Source organism: Phaenicophaeus curvirostris, chromosome 1, assembly GCF_032191515.1.
Source record: "Phaenicophaeus curvirostris isolate KB17595 chromosome 1, BPBGC_Pcur_1.0, whole genome shotgun sequence".
Taxonomy (NCBI): domain Eukaryota; kingdom Metazoa; phylum Chordata; class Aves; order Cuculiformes; family Cuculidae; genus Phaenicophaeus; species Phaenicophaeus curvirostris.
The window spans coordinates 83,547,899-83,565,730 of record NC_091392.1 but is presented as its reverse complement, the minus strand read 5'-3'; the positions used below and the strand labels follow the sequence as shown (position 1 = coordinate 83,565,730).

The window sequence follows — 17,832 nt, the reverse complement described above, 5'->3', positions numbered from 1 at the left end:
TATTAAAATTCTATATTTGGAGTGTCAATCGTGTGTCTGTTTTTTAAATAATATATTAGTAATAATTTTGTTTCCATAGAAACAAAATGACTGGGCCCAATGTTTGATGAAGCTTCGCAGGCTTCTGGAAGGGAAATGTGGAACATACAAGGCTCCTTTCCTCCCTCTCCATCCCTTTCTTGTCTGTGCATCAGGAAGGCAGTTGATGCTTAGCAGCCCAGGGAAGGGAAGAAAGCCCCTAGAGAAGTTGTCATGGGAGATGGGGTGAAAAGTTTTCCTGTCCATTTCAGGGGAGACTTGGGCTGCCTGCAGCTAAGCAGGAGCAGCCTCTGTGCCTTCTATTATTGCTCAGCAAATGATATTGCTTTGAGGTAGCCCCAGGGCTGAAAGCAATTAAATTCTCTTTAAAAAGACCCATAACATCTCATTTCAGTAATGCAAATTGTTTATTCCAGGCCAGACTTTGCATGGAACACAATGGCTCAAACTTCTCACCCAAACAGAAAAGTTGAGGGAACCTTACATGAGGAAGGCTCCCACCTGCCCACGCCATCAAAGCTAGCAGTGGTGAGGGTCAGACCAGGCTCCCACCCCATGCAGAACTCTTGGACGGGAGGTGGACATGTAGCATATGGGAGGTGGATCTTCTTCTGCCCGGAGTTCCAGCCGTGGGCAAATGTTTGGCTGCATCGGAGGGGCTGTGGGGAAGGGTGTCCCTTCACCTCCAAAACGTTTCTCCATGTGTTGGGACTTGGTCTATAGAATCATAGAATACAGAATCATAGAATGGTTGGGTTGGAAGGGACCTTAAAGATCACTTCAGTTCCAACCCCCCTGCCATGGACAGGGACACCTCCCACTAGATCAAGTTGCTCAAAGCATCATGCAGCCTGGCCTTGAACACCTCCAGGGATGGGGCAGCCACAGCTTCCCTGGGCAACCTGTGCCAGGGCCTCACCACTCTCAGGGGAAAACATTTCTTCCTAAGATCTCATCTAAACCCCCCCTCTTTCAGCTTAAAAATATTCCTCTTCATCCTATCCCTGCACTCCCTGATACAGAGCTCCACCCAGCTTTCCTGTGGCCCCTTTCAGTACTGTGAGGCTGCTATAAGGTCTCCATGGAGCCCACTCATCTCCAGGTTAAACAAGTGCAGCTCTGTCAGCCTGTCAGTGTACAGGAGGTGCTCCAGCCCTCCGATCACCTTCATATCCTCCTCTGGACTCAATCCAATAGGTCCACATCTTTCCTGCGCTGAGGACTCCAGAAATGAATGCAGGACTCCAGGTGAGGTCTCACCAGAGCAGAGCAGAGGGGCAGAATCCCCTCCCTCACCCTGCTGGCCACTCTGCTTTTGATGCAGCCCAGATCACAGTTGGCTTTCTGGACTGCAAGCGCAATTTGCCAGCATCACCCACCAGCACCTCCAAATCCTTCTTTTTAGGGCTGGTCCCAAATGCTCAGCCTGCATTTGTGCTTGGTGTAGGACCTGGGTGTAGGACCTTGCACTTGGCCTTGGACTGTCAAAGCGTGCCTTGTCCCTGGCGTGGATTCTGAGAGGTTAACCATAATCTCTTATGAGACATCCTATTGGAGGGGTCTGGGTGTCCTGAACCAAAGGGAGCGTTAGTGCTGGGGGACGCTCCACGGACCCCTGGCCAAAGGACCATGTCAGACAAAGAGGTGCCAGGGCTCTGCTGGCTCTTGCAGGACCAGCACCAGGCTGGCCCAGGCACTCAAGGAGTGGCATCGGGTTACAGAATCACAGAATCATTTGTCGGAAAAGACCTTTGAGATTATCAAGTCCAACTGTGCAGGTCTCAGCTGACTGGAGAGATGGAGGGGATGGGAGCTGAGACGTGTGGGCTTGGACCTGAGCTGTGGGGTCAGGGGCTGAACCATAGGGGATGGGGTCTGAGCTGTGGGGTCGGAGCTGAGCCATGGGGGTCAGGGGCAGAACTGTGGGGTACAGGGCCTGAGATGTGGGGTCGGGAGCTGAGCCATGGGGAACAGGGGCTGAGATGTGGGGTCAGGGCTGAGGTGTAGGGTCCAGGGCTGAGCCATGGGCATCAGGAGCTGAGTCATTGGGACAGGGGCTTAAACATGAGGGTGAGAAGTGAGGACGGCAGCTGGGACGTGGAGATGAGGGCTGAACCATGGAGACAAGGGCTGAGCCATACATGTCGGGGGCTGAGATGTGTAGGATGGGGTCTGAGATGCGGGGTCCAGGGAGTGAGAACTGAGGATAGTGGCCAGGACTCACAGAAGGGGGATGAGCCATAGGACTGGAGACTGAGACATGGGGACAAGGCCTGCAACATGGGGCTGGGGGCTGAGATATGGGACCAGGGACTGAGATGTGTAGGATGGGGGGCTGATATGTTTGGTAGAGGGGGTGAGAACCGAGGATGGTGGCCAGGATGTGCAGATGGGGGCCAAGCCATGGGGTTGGAGACAGAGCCATGGGGGCAAGGGCTGCGATGTGGGGCTGGGGGCTGAGATGTGGGGTTAGGGGCTGAGATTTGGGGCCAGGGGATGAGATGTGGAGTTAGGGGCTGAGATGTGGGATCGGGGACTGAGCCATATGGGTCAGGGGCCAAGATGTGGGAGACGGGGACTGCGATGTGGGGTCAGGGGCTGAGATGTGGGGGACGAGGACTGAGATGTGGGGGTTAGGGGCCGAGATATGGGCACAGGGGCTGCGACGTGGGATTGGGGACTGAGCCATATGGGTCAGGGTCTGAGATGTGGGGGATGGGGACTGAGATGTGGGGGATGGGGGCTGAGATGTGGGGGCCAGGGACTGAGATGTGGGGTGTGGGGCTGAAATGTGGGGTCAGGGGCTGAGATGTAGGGGAGAAGGACTGAGATGTGGGATGTGGGACTGAGATGTGGAGCACGGGGACTGAGATATGCAGGTCATGGGCTGAGATGTGTGGGACGGGCTGAGATGTGGGGCCAGGGGCTGAGACCTTGGGTGTGGGGCTGAGACGTGGGGTGTGGGGCTGAGATGTGGGGGATGGGGGCTGAGATGCGGGGTGTGGGGCTGATAGGTGGGGGACAGGGGCTGAGATGTGGGGTGTGGGGCTGAGATGTGGGGGACAGGGGCTGAGACATGGGAGACAAGGGCTGAGACGTGGGGTGTGGGGCTGAGATGTGGGGGATGGGGGCTGAGATGTGTTGTGTGGGGCTGAGATGCGAGGGACAGGGGCTGAGATATGGTTGACAGGGGCTGAGATGTGGGGGACGGGGGCTGAGATGTTGGGTGTGGGGCTGATAGGTGGGGTCAGGGGCTGAGACACGGGGTGTGGGGCTGAGATGTGGGGGACGGGGGCTGAGACGCGGGCTGTGGGGCTGAACCACCGGTTCGGCGGGGGCCGACCCGCGGCCTCGGGGGCTGCGGCGCTGGGCTGTCCCTCGACTGCCGAGGCCGCCCCGCGCCGCCCCGCCCCCCGGCGGGTCCCTCCCGCCGCCGCCGCCGCCGCCGAGCATGGCCCCCGCGGTGCTGCCGGCGCTGCTGGCGCTGCTGCTGGTGCCGGTGCTGCCGGCGGCGGGCGCGTGGCCGGGCGCGCCCCCGCACGACCTGCTGCTGGCGGACGGGGTGCGCGCGTACGAGGCGCGGGACTGGGCGCGCGCGGCCGCCCTCCTGCAGCGCGCGCTGCAGGGCCACGCGGGGCTGCGCCGCGCGCGCCGCCGCTGCCGCCGCCGCTGCCAGAGGCGCGACGCCTTCCCCCCGGCGCGCACCGGCCCCGGCACCGGCGAGGAGGGGGGGGAGGAGGAGGAGGAGGAGGAGGGATGGGAGGCGGCGCTGTTCGGCCCCGCGCTGCGCCGCGCCCTGTGCCTGCAGCGCTGCCTCGGCGCCCGCCTGGGCTCCCCACCCGGCGCCCACCGCGCCAGCCGCGCCGTGCGGGCCGCCTTCGACAGGAGGGAGCCCTACAACTACCTGCAGGTCGCCTTCTTCCAGGTGGGCCCCGGCGGGGGAGCTGGGAGGCTGGGGGGTGGGAAGCTGGAGGGGCGAGCACAGAAACCGACCGCAGTCCTGGGCTGCGTCAGGAGGAGCGTGGACAGCAGGGCGAGGGAGGGGATTCTGCCCCTCTGTTCCTCTCTTGTGAGGAATACTCTGGAGTATTGTGTCCAGCTCTGGAGTTCTCAACATAAGAAGGACACAGAGCTATTGGAACGGGTCCAGAGAAGGGCTGCAAGGATGATCAGAGGGCTGGAGCACCTCCCATACGAGGACAGGCTGAGAGAGTTGGGGTTGTTCAGCCTGGAGAAGAGAAGGCTCTGAGGAGACCTTATAGCGACCTTCCGGTACCTGAAGGGGCTACAGGAAAAGCTGGAGAGGGGCTGTTTACAAAGGCTTGTGCTGATGGTATGATGGGCAATGTGTAAAAACTGGAGGGGGGCAAATTTAGACTAGGCATCTTCACGATGAGGGTGCTGAGGCACTGGCACAGGTTGCCCAGGGAAGTTGTGGCTGCCCCTTCCCTGGAGGTGTTCAAGGCCAGGTTGGATGGTGCCTTGGGCAGCCTGATCGAGTGGGAGGTGTGGGTTGGCAGGGGGGTTGGAACTGGATGATCTTTAATTTCTCTTCTGACCCAAACTATTCTATTAGGAAGAAATATTAAGGCTGGAGAACAAGTCTTATGAGGAGCAGCTGAGAGAGCTGGGATTGTTTATCCTGGAGAAGGGGAGGCTGAGGGGAGACCTCATTGCTCTCTATAACTACCTGAAAGGAGGTTGTGGAGAGGAGGGTGCTGGCCTCTTCTCCCAAGCGATAGGGGACAGGACAAGAGGAAATGGCCTCAAGCTCCTCCAGGGGAGGTTCAGGCTGGACATCAGGAAAAAAAATTTTCACAGAAAGGGTCATTGGGCAGTGGAACAGGCTGCCCAGGGAGATGGTTGAGTCACCTTCCCTGGAGGTGTTTAAGGCACGGGTGGACGAGGTGCAAAGGGGCATGATTTAGTGATTGATAGGAATGGTTAGACTCAATGATTCGGTGGGTCTTTTCCAACCTGGTGATTCTATGATTCTAAATTTTTCACACTGAGGGTGGTGAGGCACTGGAACCAGTTGCCCAGAGGGATGGTGGATGCACTTGTGCACGCAGAACTGCATTAATTTTGTAAAAGCCTCGGTCTATACCCCAGTGCATGCAGTTGCTCCTCCTGCTCCTGTCCTGTGCCTGAACTTCCAGTTTGCCTTGGGAGCCAGCTGAGGCCCATCAGTCTGCTGAACACGAGATCATCAGGGCTCCTCCTATGAGGACAAGCTGAGGGAGCTGGGGCTGTTGAGCCTGGGGAAGAGAAGGCTCTGGGGAGACCTTATAGCAGATTCCAGTACTGAAAGGGGCTACAGGAAAGCTGGGGAGGGGCTTTTTAGCAAGGTCTGTTATGACAGGACAAGGAGTGATGGTTTTAAACTAAGGCTAGGTAGATTTAAACTGGATAAAAGGAAGACATTTTTTACAATGAGGGTGGTGAAATACTAGAGCAGGTTGCCCAGAGAGATTGTAGATGCCCCATTCCTGGAAACATTCAAATTCAGGTTGGATGGGGCTCTGAGCTACCTGATCCAGTGGAAGGTGTCCCTGCTCACTGCAGGGGGGTTGGACTAGATGACCTGTAAAGATGTTCCTTCCAATCCGAACCATTCTATGAATCCAGGGAGCAGCTGGGGTGAGGGGTGTAGTGGGTGTGAAAGAGAAAGGGGCATAACAGGCTCTGTTTCCTTTCTTTCCACAGCTAAAGAAGCTGGATCAGGCTGTGTCTGCTGCTCACACTTTCTTCGTTGCCAATCCCCAGCACCTCCAAATGCGGGAGGACATTGAGAAGTACCGACGTATGTCAGGGGTGAAGTCGGACAACTTCCGTGACCTGGAGGCCATTCCACACTGGGTGAGGGTTCATTGCAGAGACAAGTGTCAGCAGCTCTTATCTCGTCCTAGGGACCAGTTTGGGACCTCGGTCTCTTCCTGCGCAAGGACCATGACTGAGACAGGTTCCCCCTACACAGAGTGGTTCAGGCTGGAAGGGACCTTTACCGATCATCATAGAATCACAGAATGGTTTGGGTCAGAAGGCACCTTAAAGATCATCCAGTTCTACCCCTCCTGCCATGGGCAGGAACACCTCCCACTGGATCAGGTGCTCAAAGCCCCACCCAACCTGGCCTTGAACACTTTGAGGGATGGGTCATCCATAACCTCTCCAGGCAACCATCTCCACTGTCTCACCACCCTTATCATAACAAATACTTTCTTTTTGTCCGATCTCAATCTGTCTTTCACTTCAAAAAAACATTACCCCTTGTCCTGCCACTACAGACCTTGGTCAGAAGCCTTACTCAGTCTTTCTTGTAAGCCCCCTTTATATTTGAAAAGCTGCAAGAAGGTCTCCCTGAAGCCTTCTCTTCAAGGTGTAGACAAACTATTGCAAGTGTGACACGGAGACAATGGTGACAGTTATGGCAGGCTGCAGGGCCTTGGAGAAGTGTATTTGACTTCAGAAGATTTGCTGTCACTGTCTGGCGGGCTGTGCATGATCAGGCAGGCCCCTAGATGTCAGCACTACCCTGTAAGTGACTCCCACGTCTCAGAGCATCCTTTGATGTCACCCACAGTGATGAGGGACCTGTATCTGTCCTTTGCAGGAAGCATATGAGGCTGGGATGCAGCACTACAATGCAGATGAGTATCCACAGGCTGCAGCCAGGCTGGAAGAGTCACTCACAGAGGCGGTGTCAGCACTGGAAGAGTGTCGTGCCCTGTGTGAAGGGCCTTGGGAGGATGAGGAGGAGGAGGAGGAGGACATGCAACCTGGCCTGTTTGAAGCTATTGCAGGTAGTGTTAGAGGCACTGAAGGTTGGGTAGGAAGGCCCCATACTGGAGGTGTCCCATTTCTCAGTGCTTCTGTCTGGAAGGAGTGTGAGCTACTGCCTTTCTCGCTCTTCTCTCTTGCAGCCCATTATATTCAGGTTTTAAAGTGCAGACAGCAGTGTGTCCTTGATATTGCCACTAAGCCAGGGCGGATTTCTGCCATGGAAGATTTCATACCCTCTCATCTTGATTTACTGCAGTTCTCCTACAATCAAGGTAAGCAGAGCCACAAGCCTGTGGATTATGCAGTGGTACCTCTAAACTTGCCCTTTGCTTCTGGACCTGGATCGCAATGTGTCATGGGAAGAAGTGTCACACTAACCTGAGCTCTACCTCTTTCTCTGCTCTTCTATCCCCTGAGTCTTCCCAGAACCTCTCTTCTGTTTCTCAAGCCTGTGACCACCTGGGGAGAAGTCCCTCTTGGTTCACTTTAGTCTCCTTGTGCAGCTTCTGTAGTGTTTGGCTGTTCCCACATCTTTCCTCTAGCACTCTCCATTTCAAGGCCTTGCTCCAGCTACCTGCTGTGTGTATTTTATATCCTCCTTTTCAGTACGGGGCTCCAGACCAGGACCCCACTTCCTATCTAAAGCACACGTCTACATCTCATCTCAACAGTGGTGTTCCTTCTGAGACAGCCCTCACTGAACTGATGGCTTGTCATGACATTGGTCGTCCTGTCACGCTGTCACTTTCACACATCCCTCAGCTCTTCTCTGAAACACTTCTGCTCCCTCCCATGCCAACCCATCTGTGTCTCATCTCCTCTGTCAGACCATCAGTAAAACTTGTATCTCAAAGAATCCTCCAGACCCCTTATCAGGTCTGTTGGGTGAAGGAGGTGAGACCATCTTTCTTCCAAATATATACTTATTTTTTCTTCGTCTCTTCTGAACGAGTTCCCGGTAAGTACTGAAAGTGGGCCCATTCTTCACAGGGCTCATTCCCTCATTCTGTCTCCGTTGTTGGGCAGAGGCCCAACTAGGCAGGGATTGATGTGTTCTTGATGTAAGGCCCCCTGCTGCCAGATCGTGACCAGGGCCTGGGTGCTGCTGGCCTGGATGCATTTGCTGCTAACATCAATTCTTTCAGAGACATCTGTTTGTTCTGTTGTGTCTCTACCCAAGCTGGGAACCAGACGCTGGCTGCTGAATGTGCTGCTTCCTACTTGCTCTTCTATCCCATGGATGAGCCCATGTTGGAGAAAATGAAAGATTACCGCGCAGAACTGGGAGAGGACACACGTGTCGCACCCAGAGAGGTAGTTATAACCCCAGATCTGTACTTTCTGGCCCTCCCCTGTCCCATACGATTGGATCACAGTTCAGGAGACAAACAAGAAAACCTGTTTCACTGCAGATATGTGCCAAGAAACTGGAGCCTGAGTTTACTTATAGTCTGTAGCGGGCAGGATTCTCTCAGGACAGAACTGGGCTCTCACAGTGCACAGCAGTGTGTTAGGGCGGGTTTCTGTCACGGATGGGGATGGAATTGTCTTTTGCGGGGTCATTGCTTGACAGCCTCTTTGCTTCCTTAGAATATTCGACATTATATTCGGAGATCTTTAATGGAGAAGAAGTTGATTTATTATGCAGTGGAGCATCTAGGAGGAACTTTTAATGACCCTGTAAGTAGCAACATCATCTTGAACTTCCTACCCTGATTTCACCAAGACAGTTACCAAGTTCTGCTTCAGTAGCACATGATCCAGAAGGGCTCAGATGCTGATGAGAAGGACCCCCAAGTCCTTATGAAGCAGGTCTTTACAGCCTTTCCGCTGCTCCAAGACTGAAGATAGTTGGAAATTGCTTTTGTAACTACATGCATTAGCCCAGTCCAGCTGTTGTCAGAAGCTGACCAGAACTGTTGGTCCAATATTCACTGGAGAAGCGGGACAAGAAACTGGCTTTTGATGTGATCTAATGTGGGAGAAGTTTGTTGTATACTAAAATGTCTGCATTTGTACAGGATCTTTGGACTCCAGATGAGCTGATTCCTGAAAACTTAAAGGAAAAACACAGGTAAGGTTGGCCAAGTTGACAAGGACTGAAATAGAATTGTTGGAAGTAGGGGATGGGGTTGGACTGTCAGGGATGGTACAAGGAACAGTAATAGCTACTGAGGAATGGGCAGGAACAGGAAGGGTATGAAATGCTGCCATAGAGGAGGGTTAGGTGTAGCTCTGGGTACTGACAGCCATGGTCTGTGGTTTTTTTTCCCTTGCTCTCAAGAGCGGATCAGGAGAAGCAAAAACGGGCAACTCTGGATGTGGAAGAGAGGGATAAGAGGGGTGAGTAAAAGAGCTTGAAGAAGGACTTGGATGCAGTCAGCCTGGCTTAGTCAGGCGAAGTGCTGTCTTTTCTTCCATCCTCGGAGATACTTGAATGCTAGCGTAGATGCCAGCTGACTGGAATGGCTCAGCAAATCTTCTCACTGTCTCTTTTCTCTCTCTTTGATGCATGTGTAATCTTGCAAAATCTCACTGCGTACGTCTCTGGGATGGGAACTCAAAGAGCACTGAAGCTGAGAAGCTGAGAGCAGTGGTGCCGGAATACGTGACCAGCCTGTGGACATGCAGATCCCTGTTCAGTGTGGCAGGAGTGTCTACACCAAGCCTGGTTCAACTCCACCAGCCTAACTTCAAAGAACATTTTTCTGAAGGGGATGAGGAGAGGTGGGGGGAAATGGAAACTGGAAACAGACTATTCAGCTTGGACAGATCTTTCCCTGAGAATCACGTGTCCAAGTGGTTTGTGGCTGAATGCTGTAGACTGCAGTAGAGAGTCCTGTGTTCTTGCTGGTTCTGTGTTCCTATGCACTGTCACACAGCCTCTTGCAGGGCTCTGACCTGGAGTCTGTGCCTGAAGTGACCCTGAGTGGTTCTCTGCTGTGGCACGTGGGAGAGCAGATCATTCCGAGAGCCTGAGTGCCTTGGCGTTCCTGACCATCCAGAGGTCAGAGGGTGGGAGGGAAAGGTCAAAGACCAAAAGATCAAATCACCAACTTATATACCCATTGCTTCTCTTTGGGGCTGAAGAAAGCAGAAAGGTCGACTGGAGATAATTCTGGTATAAGATGTGTGTTTGAAACAAGGGTTGATGGAGGTGTTTACCTGCTTCTTTTCTCCAGAGCCTTATCCCAGTAGGCTGGACCTGTTCTGCTGCTGCGATCCACAGTGCACGCAACTTTCCCCAGCTCCCTGCTGCTCTCCCAGCAAGCCCCAAGTTTCTGCTGGCTCGTGAAGTGCTTGTTGTAGGCCAGCTTCCCCAGCTGTTGCTCTGGTTCCCCTGAAGCATGTGAGGGGTACAAGTGGCCCAGGTCTGCAAGGAATGGGCACTTCTGGGGAGCTCTGTCTTCTCAGAGAATGTATAGTGTCTCTCAACTTTCCCTGTCCAGGGTGGGTGTTGGTGTCTGCGGGCTTCTTTTCCACAGCTAGCTCACGCCTATCCGTACTTGATTTTTTGACAGGTCCTTTGCCTTTTGAGGGTATTGCTGTCACGGTGGATTCCAGCCAGATGAATGGAACCCAGAGGGTTGTGTTTGATGGAGTGCTGACAGAGTCTGAGTGTAAGGACCTTCTCCGGCTGACAGAGGTGAGGCCTGGCTCTGGTAGGAGTTCCTCTGTGTGTGCTTTTGTCCTCAGCAGGCAAGGCTGTAGGGTTTCTGTGGAGGACATATGGCAGCCTAACATGTGTCGTCTGTATTGTTGTATTGCAGGCAGCAGGAGAAGGCTACCGGTCAAGACGGTCCCCTCACACCCCACATGAGAGATTTGAAGGGTTAACTGTTCTGAAGGCTGTGCAGGTAAGTGGCTCTGTGAGTCTGCCGCTTTCTTGATTGTTTGGCATCCAAGCATTTGGCTTCATAAAGAGCACTCTGGATGGGATCATGGGTGGTCTCCCCGACCCTCTTCCTCCATGATCATGTTTAGTCACATTGCACATGGAAGGTTTGACAGGTGTTTTCGGTGAGATAGTTTGGGGACTGCTACTTGTCCCTGCGCAGTAGTCTTGCGGGCATGCTTGCCTTAGAGTTTGAGAATAAATTAAGGTGGAAGGAGCCTCTGGAGATCTCTAATCCAACCCCCTGCTCTCAGCATAGCTAATTCCAAAGGTAGATGAGATCCCTCAAGGCTTTGCCCAGGACAGTCTTGAACACCTCCAAGGTTGGAGATTCCTCAGCCTCTCTGTGCACCTGTTTCAGTGCCGTACCACTCTTGGGAGGATAATTTTTTTCTTCATATATAGCCAAATTTTCCTATGCTGTAGCTTTTGCATGTTGCCTTTTTTTTCTTTTCAGTGTGTCCCTCTGAGAAAAGACACCCTCCGTATTCTCCATAACTCCCTTTTAGGTGACAGGAGACTATAGTTAGGTCCTTCTTTGGCCTTCTCTGAGCTGGAGAAACCCAGCTCTTTCAGCCTCTTTTTCTAAGTTGTGCCCCAACACCTCTGTCATCTTAAGACCCTTCACTAAAGACTCACTCCAGTTTGCTAGTGTCCCTTGTGTACTGGGGGACCCAAAATGATTCTGCTTTCCAGATGTGGTTTCATGTGCTGAGTAGAAGGAAAGAATTTGCCATCCAGCAAAGCCCAGAGAAGCTTGAGAAGTGAGCCCTTGTGAACCTCGGGAAGTTCAACAAGGGGAAGCGCAACGTCCTGCACCTGGCTCAGGGCAACCCTTGGTGTCAGTACAGGCTGGGGGATGAGGAGATTGAGAGCAGCCCTGCAGAGAAGGACTTGAGGATACCGGTTGGGTGAAAAGCTGGACTTGAGCCAACACTGCGCTTGCAGTCCAGATGGCCAACCATATCCTAGGCTGCATCAAAAGCAGAATGACCGGCAGGGGGAGGGAGGGAATTCTGCCCCTTTACTCTGCTCTGATGAGAACTCACCTGGAGTTCTGTATTCAGTTCTGGAGTCCTCAGCACAGGAAGGACATGGATCTGTTGGAGTATATCCAGAAGAGAGCCGCAAAAGTTATCAGAGTGCTGGAACCTGTTTCCTGATGAAGAAAGGCTGGAAGAGTTGGGGTTGTGCAGCCTGGAGAAAAGAAGGCTCCGGAGAGATCTTACTGTGGGCTTTCCATACTTAAAGGGGGCCTGTAGGAACGATGAGGACAAACTTTTTAGCAGGGGCTGTTGCAATAGGACAAGTTTTAAACTAGAAGAGGGTAAATTTAGAATAGATATGAGGGTGATGCAATACTGGAACCGATTGCCTGGAGAGGCTGTGGCATTGCCCCATCACTGGAAACATTCAAGGGCAGGTTGGATGAGGCTCTGAGCAACCTGATCCAGTGAAATATGTCCCTGCTCGTTGTGGGGGGTGGGGGCAACTAGATGAACTATAAAGGTGCCTTCCAACCTAAACCTTTTTATGATTCTGTGAACTGCTGTGCTGTACACGTGTACTCCTGACTTAGATTTACATGAGAAAACATGTTCTTTTCTTACACATAAGACTGCATGCAAGCCTCTTCTGGACTGCGTACGTGTATAATTTCTTAGAGTGTCTTCGTATCTAAGTATTCTAACAGGCTTGTTTTTCACTTGTAGCTGGCCCAGAATGGTGATGTGGACTGGAGAGATGTCAAATTGTTTCTGCAGGCCAGCGAGAAATCGCGGAAAATCATACAGTCCTATTTTACTCCTGGAAAGAAACTCCATTTCTCATTCACACACCTTGTGTGCCGCACAGCTGTAGATGGTAAAGTATTTTTCACCCCATCAGTCCCTGTCTCCTGCAGAGTCTCCGCAGTCCCAGCCAGGTGCTTTCAGGAGACTCTCTTCCGTTTACTCTCACTGCGCCTCTTTTTCTCTACCTTATTCTTTCTTGACACTGAAAATGCCCATATTCTTTTTTTGCAACTTCCTTTTTCAGAGGAACAGGAAGGTCGAATGGATCTTAGTCATCCTGTCCATGCTGATAATTGTCTCTTGGATCCTGAGGGGCAGGAATGCTGGAGAGAACCGCCTGCCTACGTGTACAGAGACTACAGGTAGAAGAAGAAGGGGACCTACATTAGATCATGTGGAGATCAGAATGTCTTCCTGGCCCCAACAGAGGATGAGCTCAGCTTATAGAAACCAGGTTATGGGTTGTTGGCTCAAAGCCAGCCAGGGCTGTAGCGTCAGGCAGAAGGCTGCATCGGTGGCTTCAGAACAACCTTTCCTAGGCTGAGAAGATCTGCCTTTTCTCCCTCCTCACAGCCAGCATCAATGGAGAACAGAACGAGGCAGGGAGGCTGCACAGACTAGGACTGTGATGTCAAATTGTTGTCTTGTGAGTCTGCAGTCTGCTGCCAGCCCTTATGACAGTCTGTTTCTTCTAATCAAGTTCCATCTTTCAGAGTCTTCTACGCATTACTGGAAAGGGAGAACCAAGCTCCTTGGATTCTCTTTGAACAGTCAATGTACTTTGGTAACTATTTTCTCTGTTCAGATCTCTCGAGATTCACTGCCAATACTTTGCGTTGGGTTTTTCCGTTCCGTATGAGAGCTTTTTTCCAGCCTGTGGCAGGTTTTATTACTCCTCTGTGAAAGAACCTGAAATATATTTTAAAGATGGTGACAGTTGTTGCACGCTGCAGCCAAGTGAGGTCGATTCGCTACAGTTGATTGCTCCTGTTTATCATCCCATCCCTAGGTATCCAGAAATCTTATTTGCTTTTTCTTTGAGTGGTAGCAGTACCTGGAGCAGAAATCTTCTCTGAGCCGCCTGTGGCAAGCGTGTGGGACGTGGAAGGAATTCTGGAATTGAGTCCATTTTCCTCCTGATACCAATGTTGACTTGGTATAGTTAGATTGTAAAGTTACCAGGCTCTGTTACGTAACTAGTTAGATCTCTATCCCTCCTGTGGGAAAGCTGTCCTGCCACCTCACTCCTCCCTGGATAGTGGGCTTCTCTGACTTCTACTTGAATAAGTAAAATATCTTCCTGGGATCTATGCCACTGAGCTATTTCTAGGAGTATTCCTGTCCTCTCACAGAGTGAATTGTGATTGACAGACCAACTTGCAAGGGCTGAGCTCTTCCGGGGTCCTTTTGTAAGAGGTCCCTGTGCTCCAAGCTTCCTGCATCTCTTCTGTGGATTTGTGCTGTGGTCGTTAATGAAACCATTGAACAGGATTGGGCCCAGGGATCTGAGTCCCAATGGTTCTCCTCCAGGCAAACAGCCCTCCTTTGGGTACTGGTGTCACTATGTGCTGTTCACACGTGCTTCTTCACCTTCTCTGTGTTCATTCATAATTTCTCCAGTGACTTCTTTCTGAGTACTTTTACCAGAGTCCGAAGTGCTGCAGTCGAGCACATTGTCTTTCCCTGGCAAATCAACTGTTTTGTCAAAGATTGTGTGGCTAGCCCATTCTGCTTTTAGTGCCCCCCTGTGACATTTTAAGACCATTTTCTTTGTACCTCTTGTCCTTCAATTATCCTTCTCCTCAGAAACGGAGACTACAGCCCTGCAGACTGCTGAGGTCAGGCTAACAGGCCTGTTTACGCTTCAACTATTATCTCTACCCTCCTGCCCCTTTGTGCATATGAGAGGTATCCTTGCTTTTCTCCAGTCGTGTTACCATCCTGACTTCACAGTCTCATTAAAACCCTTGAGGAGAAGAGCTATGACTTCCTGGGTTTCAGCATTCATAATCCTCTCACTGTCCTTAACATTTTGCTTCAGCAGCCACGGAGTTGATTTCTATTTCTTTCTCCCAGTCCCATTAATGAGTCAGTCTTGTTCCTCTGACATTTTCTATCAGCTTAATTGGATACCTAGATGGAACTCAAATAGTTTGTTGTCACCTAGCCGCCTGTGACCTCTCCTGCACTGCGCAGTGGCCTCGCTGTTTCTCATTTTGCTGACGTGAGTAAAGAAATTTCTTGTTTTAATTTTCTTTTCTACTTGCGCTAAGCTTCTTTTTACCATTCTTGTCTTACCCTGAAATTCCTCGATTCTTACAACACGGCTTTCTTTGCTGATCAGTCTCCTCTTCCAGGCTTTGGATTATTTCCAATCTTAAAACGTAATGTCATGCCAGGTCAGACACAGGGTCCATCCAGCCCAGGGCGTTGTCACAACAGTGCCACAGATGCGTGCTGCCATGGATTGAAAAAAACCAGAACAGGACAAGCACGCAGAGCTGAGTCCCTGGCACGCTCCTGGGCCTCCTGTAGCTTGCAGCTCAGGGACTCCCTGAAGTTAGGCGCTGCTGTATTTAACACCCCCAAATGGATTCTCCTGTTGACTGCTCTGGTCAGTTTTTGAACCTGTGGTATCACTCGAGTGCCACGGCCTCCTGTGACAGGAAGCATGGGGGAGTACCTGGGAGGGATGAACTTCACCATCCATGTGTCCTCATACATTTTGTTCACAGTGGCATTCTCTACCTCAATGATGACTTCCAAGGCGGAGACCTTTTCTTCACTGAAATGGACACTGTGACTGTCACAGTAAGTCTGGGACTGGCCAAAAGAAGGAGGGAGGACTGAGGGTGAGACATAGTCTGGGCAGAAGGAAACTAGTTGCTTATTGGATCCCACTGCTCCAAAACCAGTCCAGTGCTGGTGCTGTGGCAGATTCAAATAGGGAAGGCTAAAGGCAAATTGAGGCAAATCTCAGACAGAGGAGACGTTAACTCCTTTTTAGCTGAGGTGTTCCAGGCTCTTCCAGTCTGTGGGTGTCTGTGACCTAGGTTATCCCTTTGATTCTCTCTGTCCCACCCCAGGGTCCACCTTGCTTATAGACTGGCATTGGATGCCTAGTGGCTCTCCACTCTTCCACGTTTCCAGAGGCAATTCACCTCTGTACAGTGCCTGTATACCCCAGAGGAGGGGGCTGCTGGCTTCATTGTCTCTTCTCTTTCTCCCGGCAGGCCAAGGTGCGTCCTAAGTGTGGGAGGCTGGTAGCCTTCAGCTCTGGCAAGGAGAACCCCCACGGAGTGCGGGCAGTGAGCCGGGGGAGACGCTGTGCTGTTGCTCTCTGGTATACGCACTCCAAAGAGCACGCTGAGCAGGTAAAGGACCATGCTGGAGAAATGGATAGGAGCACTTCCAAGCAAGATCAAATTCCCCTGAGGAGTGGATTCTAGGCTTTCCCATGGGGCAGGCCTTAGTGCAGCATCGGGGGGGTTTGTCATCTGACAAGGTACCTGGTGAAGGGGCCAGCCTGAAAGAGGGAATGGGCTTGGGGTGTGTGGATGGATGTGGCAAAGTTGACAAGAGTCTTGTCAGCCTCTGCAAGCAGGACAAAGACCCTAGAAGGGAGTGGTTCGCATCATCTCCATCTCCATGTCTGCAGGAGCGGTTGAAGGCAGAGGAGCTGGTGGAGCAGAGGGCTGTGGAGCAGGACTGGCCTGATGGAGAAGAACGTCAGGGGGCTGTTCACAGCAGAAGATCTTCCTCAGAGCTTCCTGTTCGCAGCAGCAGAGCCAGGCCCACCAGCCAGGCACACAAGTCTGGCTCAGAGGGGACCCAGCGCCCCAAGGAGCTGCGGACCAGAGATGAGTTCTGAGTATGCAGGGCGGTGGGGGCAGGACTGGCACACACCATGGGCTGGTGAGTCTTGGTAGCACTGGGACCACAGAGGCCTGGAGCAGTGTATTAGCATGCTAGAGCCGTAGTGATGGGGAGGGATGCAGCTTTCTTCTCTGTGACATCCTAGCAGCTGAAAAATGGGAGCAGGGACAGAGTATTAAGGTCACCGGCACCAGGAACTTTCTCCACTCCTTCATCAGCATGTTTGTGTCACACAGAAGTAAGTAAATAGGGTCTCCTCACCACGCTCCTCTCAGTGCCAGCTTCTCGGTCATCCAAGACCAAATCCAAGAAGGGGAGGAGGAGCCTGAGGTCTTTCAGCAAGGGCTATCTCACATTCAGGAACTCAAAACAGAAGCTCTGAATTACCTAGGCACTTGCAAACTGCATAAACTTGCAACTGGTCTGAGAGAGGGAAGGTGAGGGACTGTGAATATCTGGAATAAAAGCAAAATGCTGAACACAAATGTTGGTGGGAGCTTGTTACTGTGCCTATATGCCAGCTACCTCTGATAAGGGACAGGAAGACTAAGTCAGCTCTGCCATGACTGACCCCTGGAAAGAGTGGGGAGTGCCTTTAAGAAAAAGCACTATACGCTCACATTTCTCTGCAGCAAGGCTTCCCTTCCTTTTTTTTTTTTTTTCCTCTCCATGCACCACATTGCCCCTGAAAGCAGAATAGGTATTTTGTTTATCATTTTCCACCCTGATACAAAGACAATCTGCTGTCACGGCCCAGGGGATTAGTGTCCCAAGATGGGATTATATTGTAGCCAAACAGGAATTGAATGGGGTGGATATGGAGTATCAAAAAGAGCATGGGGAGCATTAGAGGCAGAGATCAACCTGTGGTCATGACATACACAGGCCTTGGTCACAGTTGTGCATGGAGACCCAAACCATGGTTTAGATGGAAGAAATCTGTAGGGCCAGGGCCAGTGGTGTAAGAGGTGGGTGGGTGATCCCCTCATCACTGTTGGCTCAGGGCCCGTGCTCCATGGAAAGGGGAGTCTTCAGTCTGAATCCTGGCACTTCCACATCACACAAGCTCGGGAAACCTGCATCGACAGCCTGTTTTGCCTCCCGTCCTCCCCGGCATCACAGGAAAAAGGCGTTTTGATGGGTGCATGTCAAATTCACTCTCCCTGGCAGGGAGTCCATCGCATCCTAGCACTCACATGTCTGTCCTGATGATTTCTATGTGGGTTCTGGATGAGTCTTGCTGGCCGAGGATGAGTTGGGGGGTGAAGGACCAGTGTCCACATCTCTGGCTTGTTTTGCCCAAAGGTAGCCTGGGTGATTAGACTGATGGCCTCCTGACGTCAGATGAGATCCGTTAAAAGGTATTTATCTCGGGCTTGGGCCAAAGCTGCGGGAGAGATTAGAAGAGATTGAGGCCAAGATAATCCCCTCGCAGCATCCCACGAA

The 17,832-nt window shown here is 52.0% G+C and overlaps 1 protein-coding gene across 1 annotated transcript; it reads left to right on the top strand.

Moving 5' to 3' along the window:
* The first annotated feature begins 3,490 nt into the window (after positions 1-3,490).
* On the top strand, positions 3,491-16,860 carry P3H3 (prolyl 3-hydroxylase 3). The gene is made up of 15 exons (XM_069851436.1): positions 3,491-3,964; positions 5,746-5,898; positions 6,653-6,842; positions 6,963-7,094; positions 8,003-8,136; positions 8,413-8,502; positions 8,844-8,896; positions 9,107-9,165; positions 10,344-10,468; positions 10,593-10,679; positions 12,430-12,580; positions 12,755-12,872; positions 15,246-15,321; positions 15,744-15,884; positions 16,169-16,860. Exons 1-15 carry the CDS (start codon positions 3,491-3,493, stop codon positions 16,379-16,381), a joined length of 2,196 nt encoding a protein of 731 aa, XP_069707537.1. The 3' UTR covers positions 16,382-16,860.
* Positions 16,861-17,832: the final 972 nt, after the last annotated feature.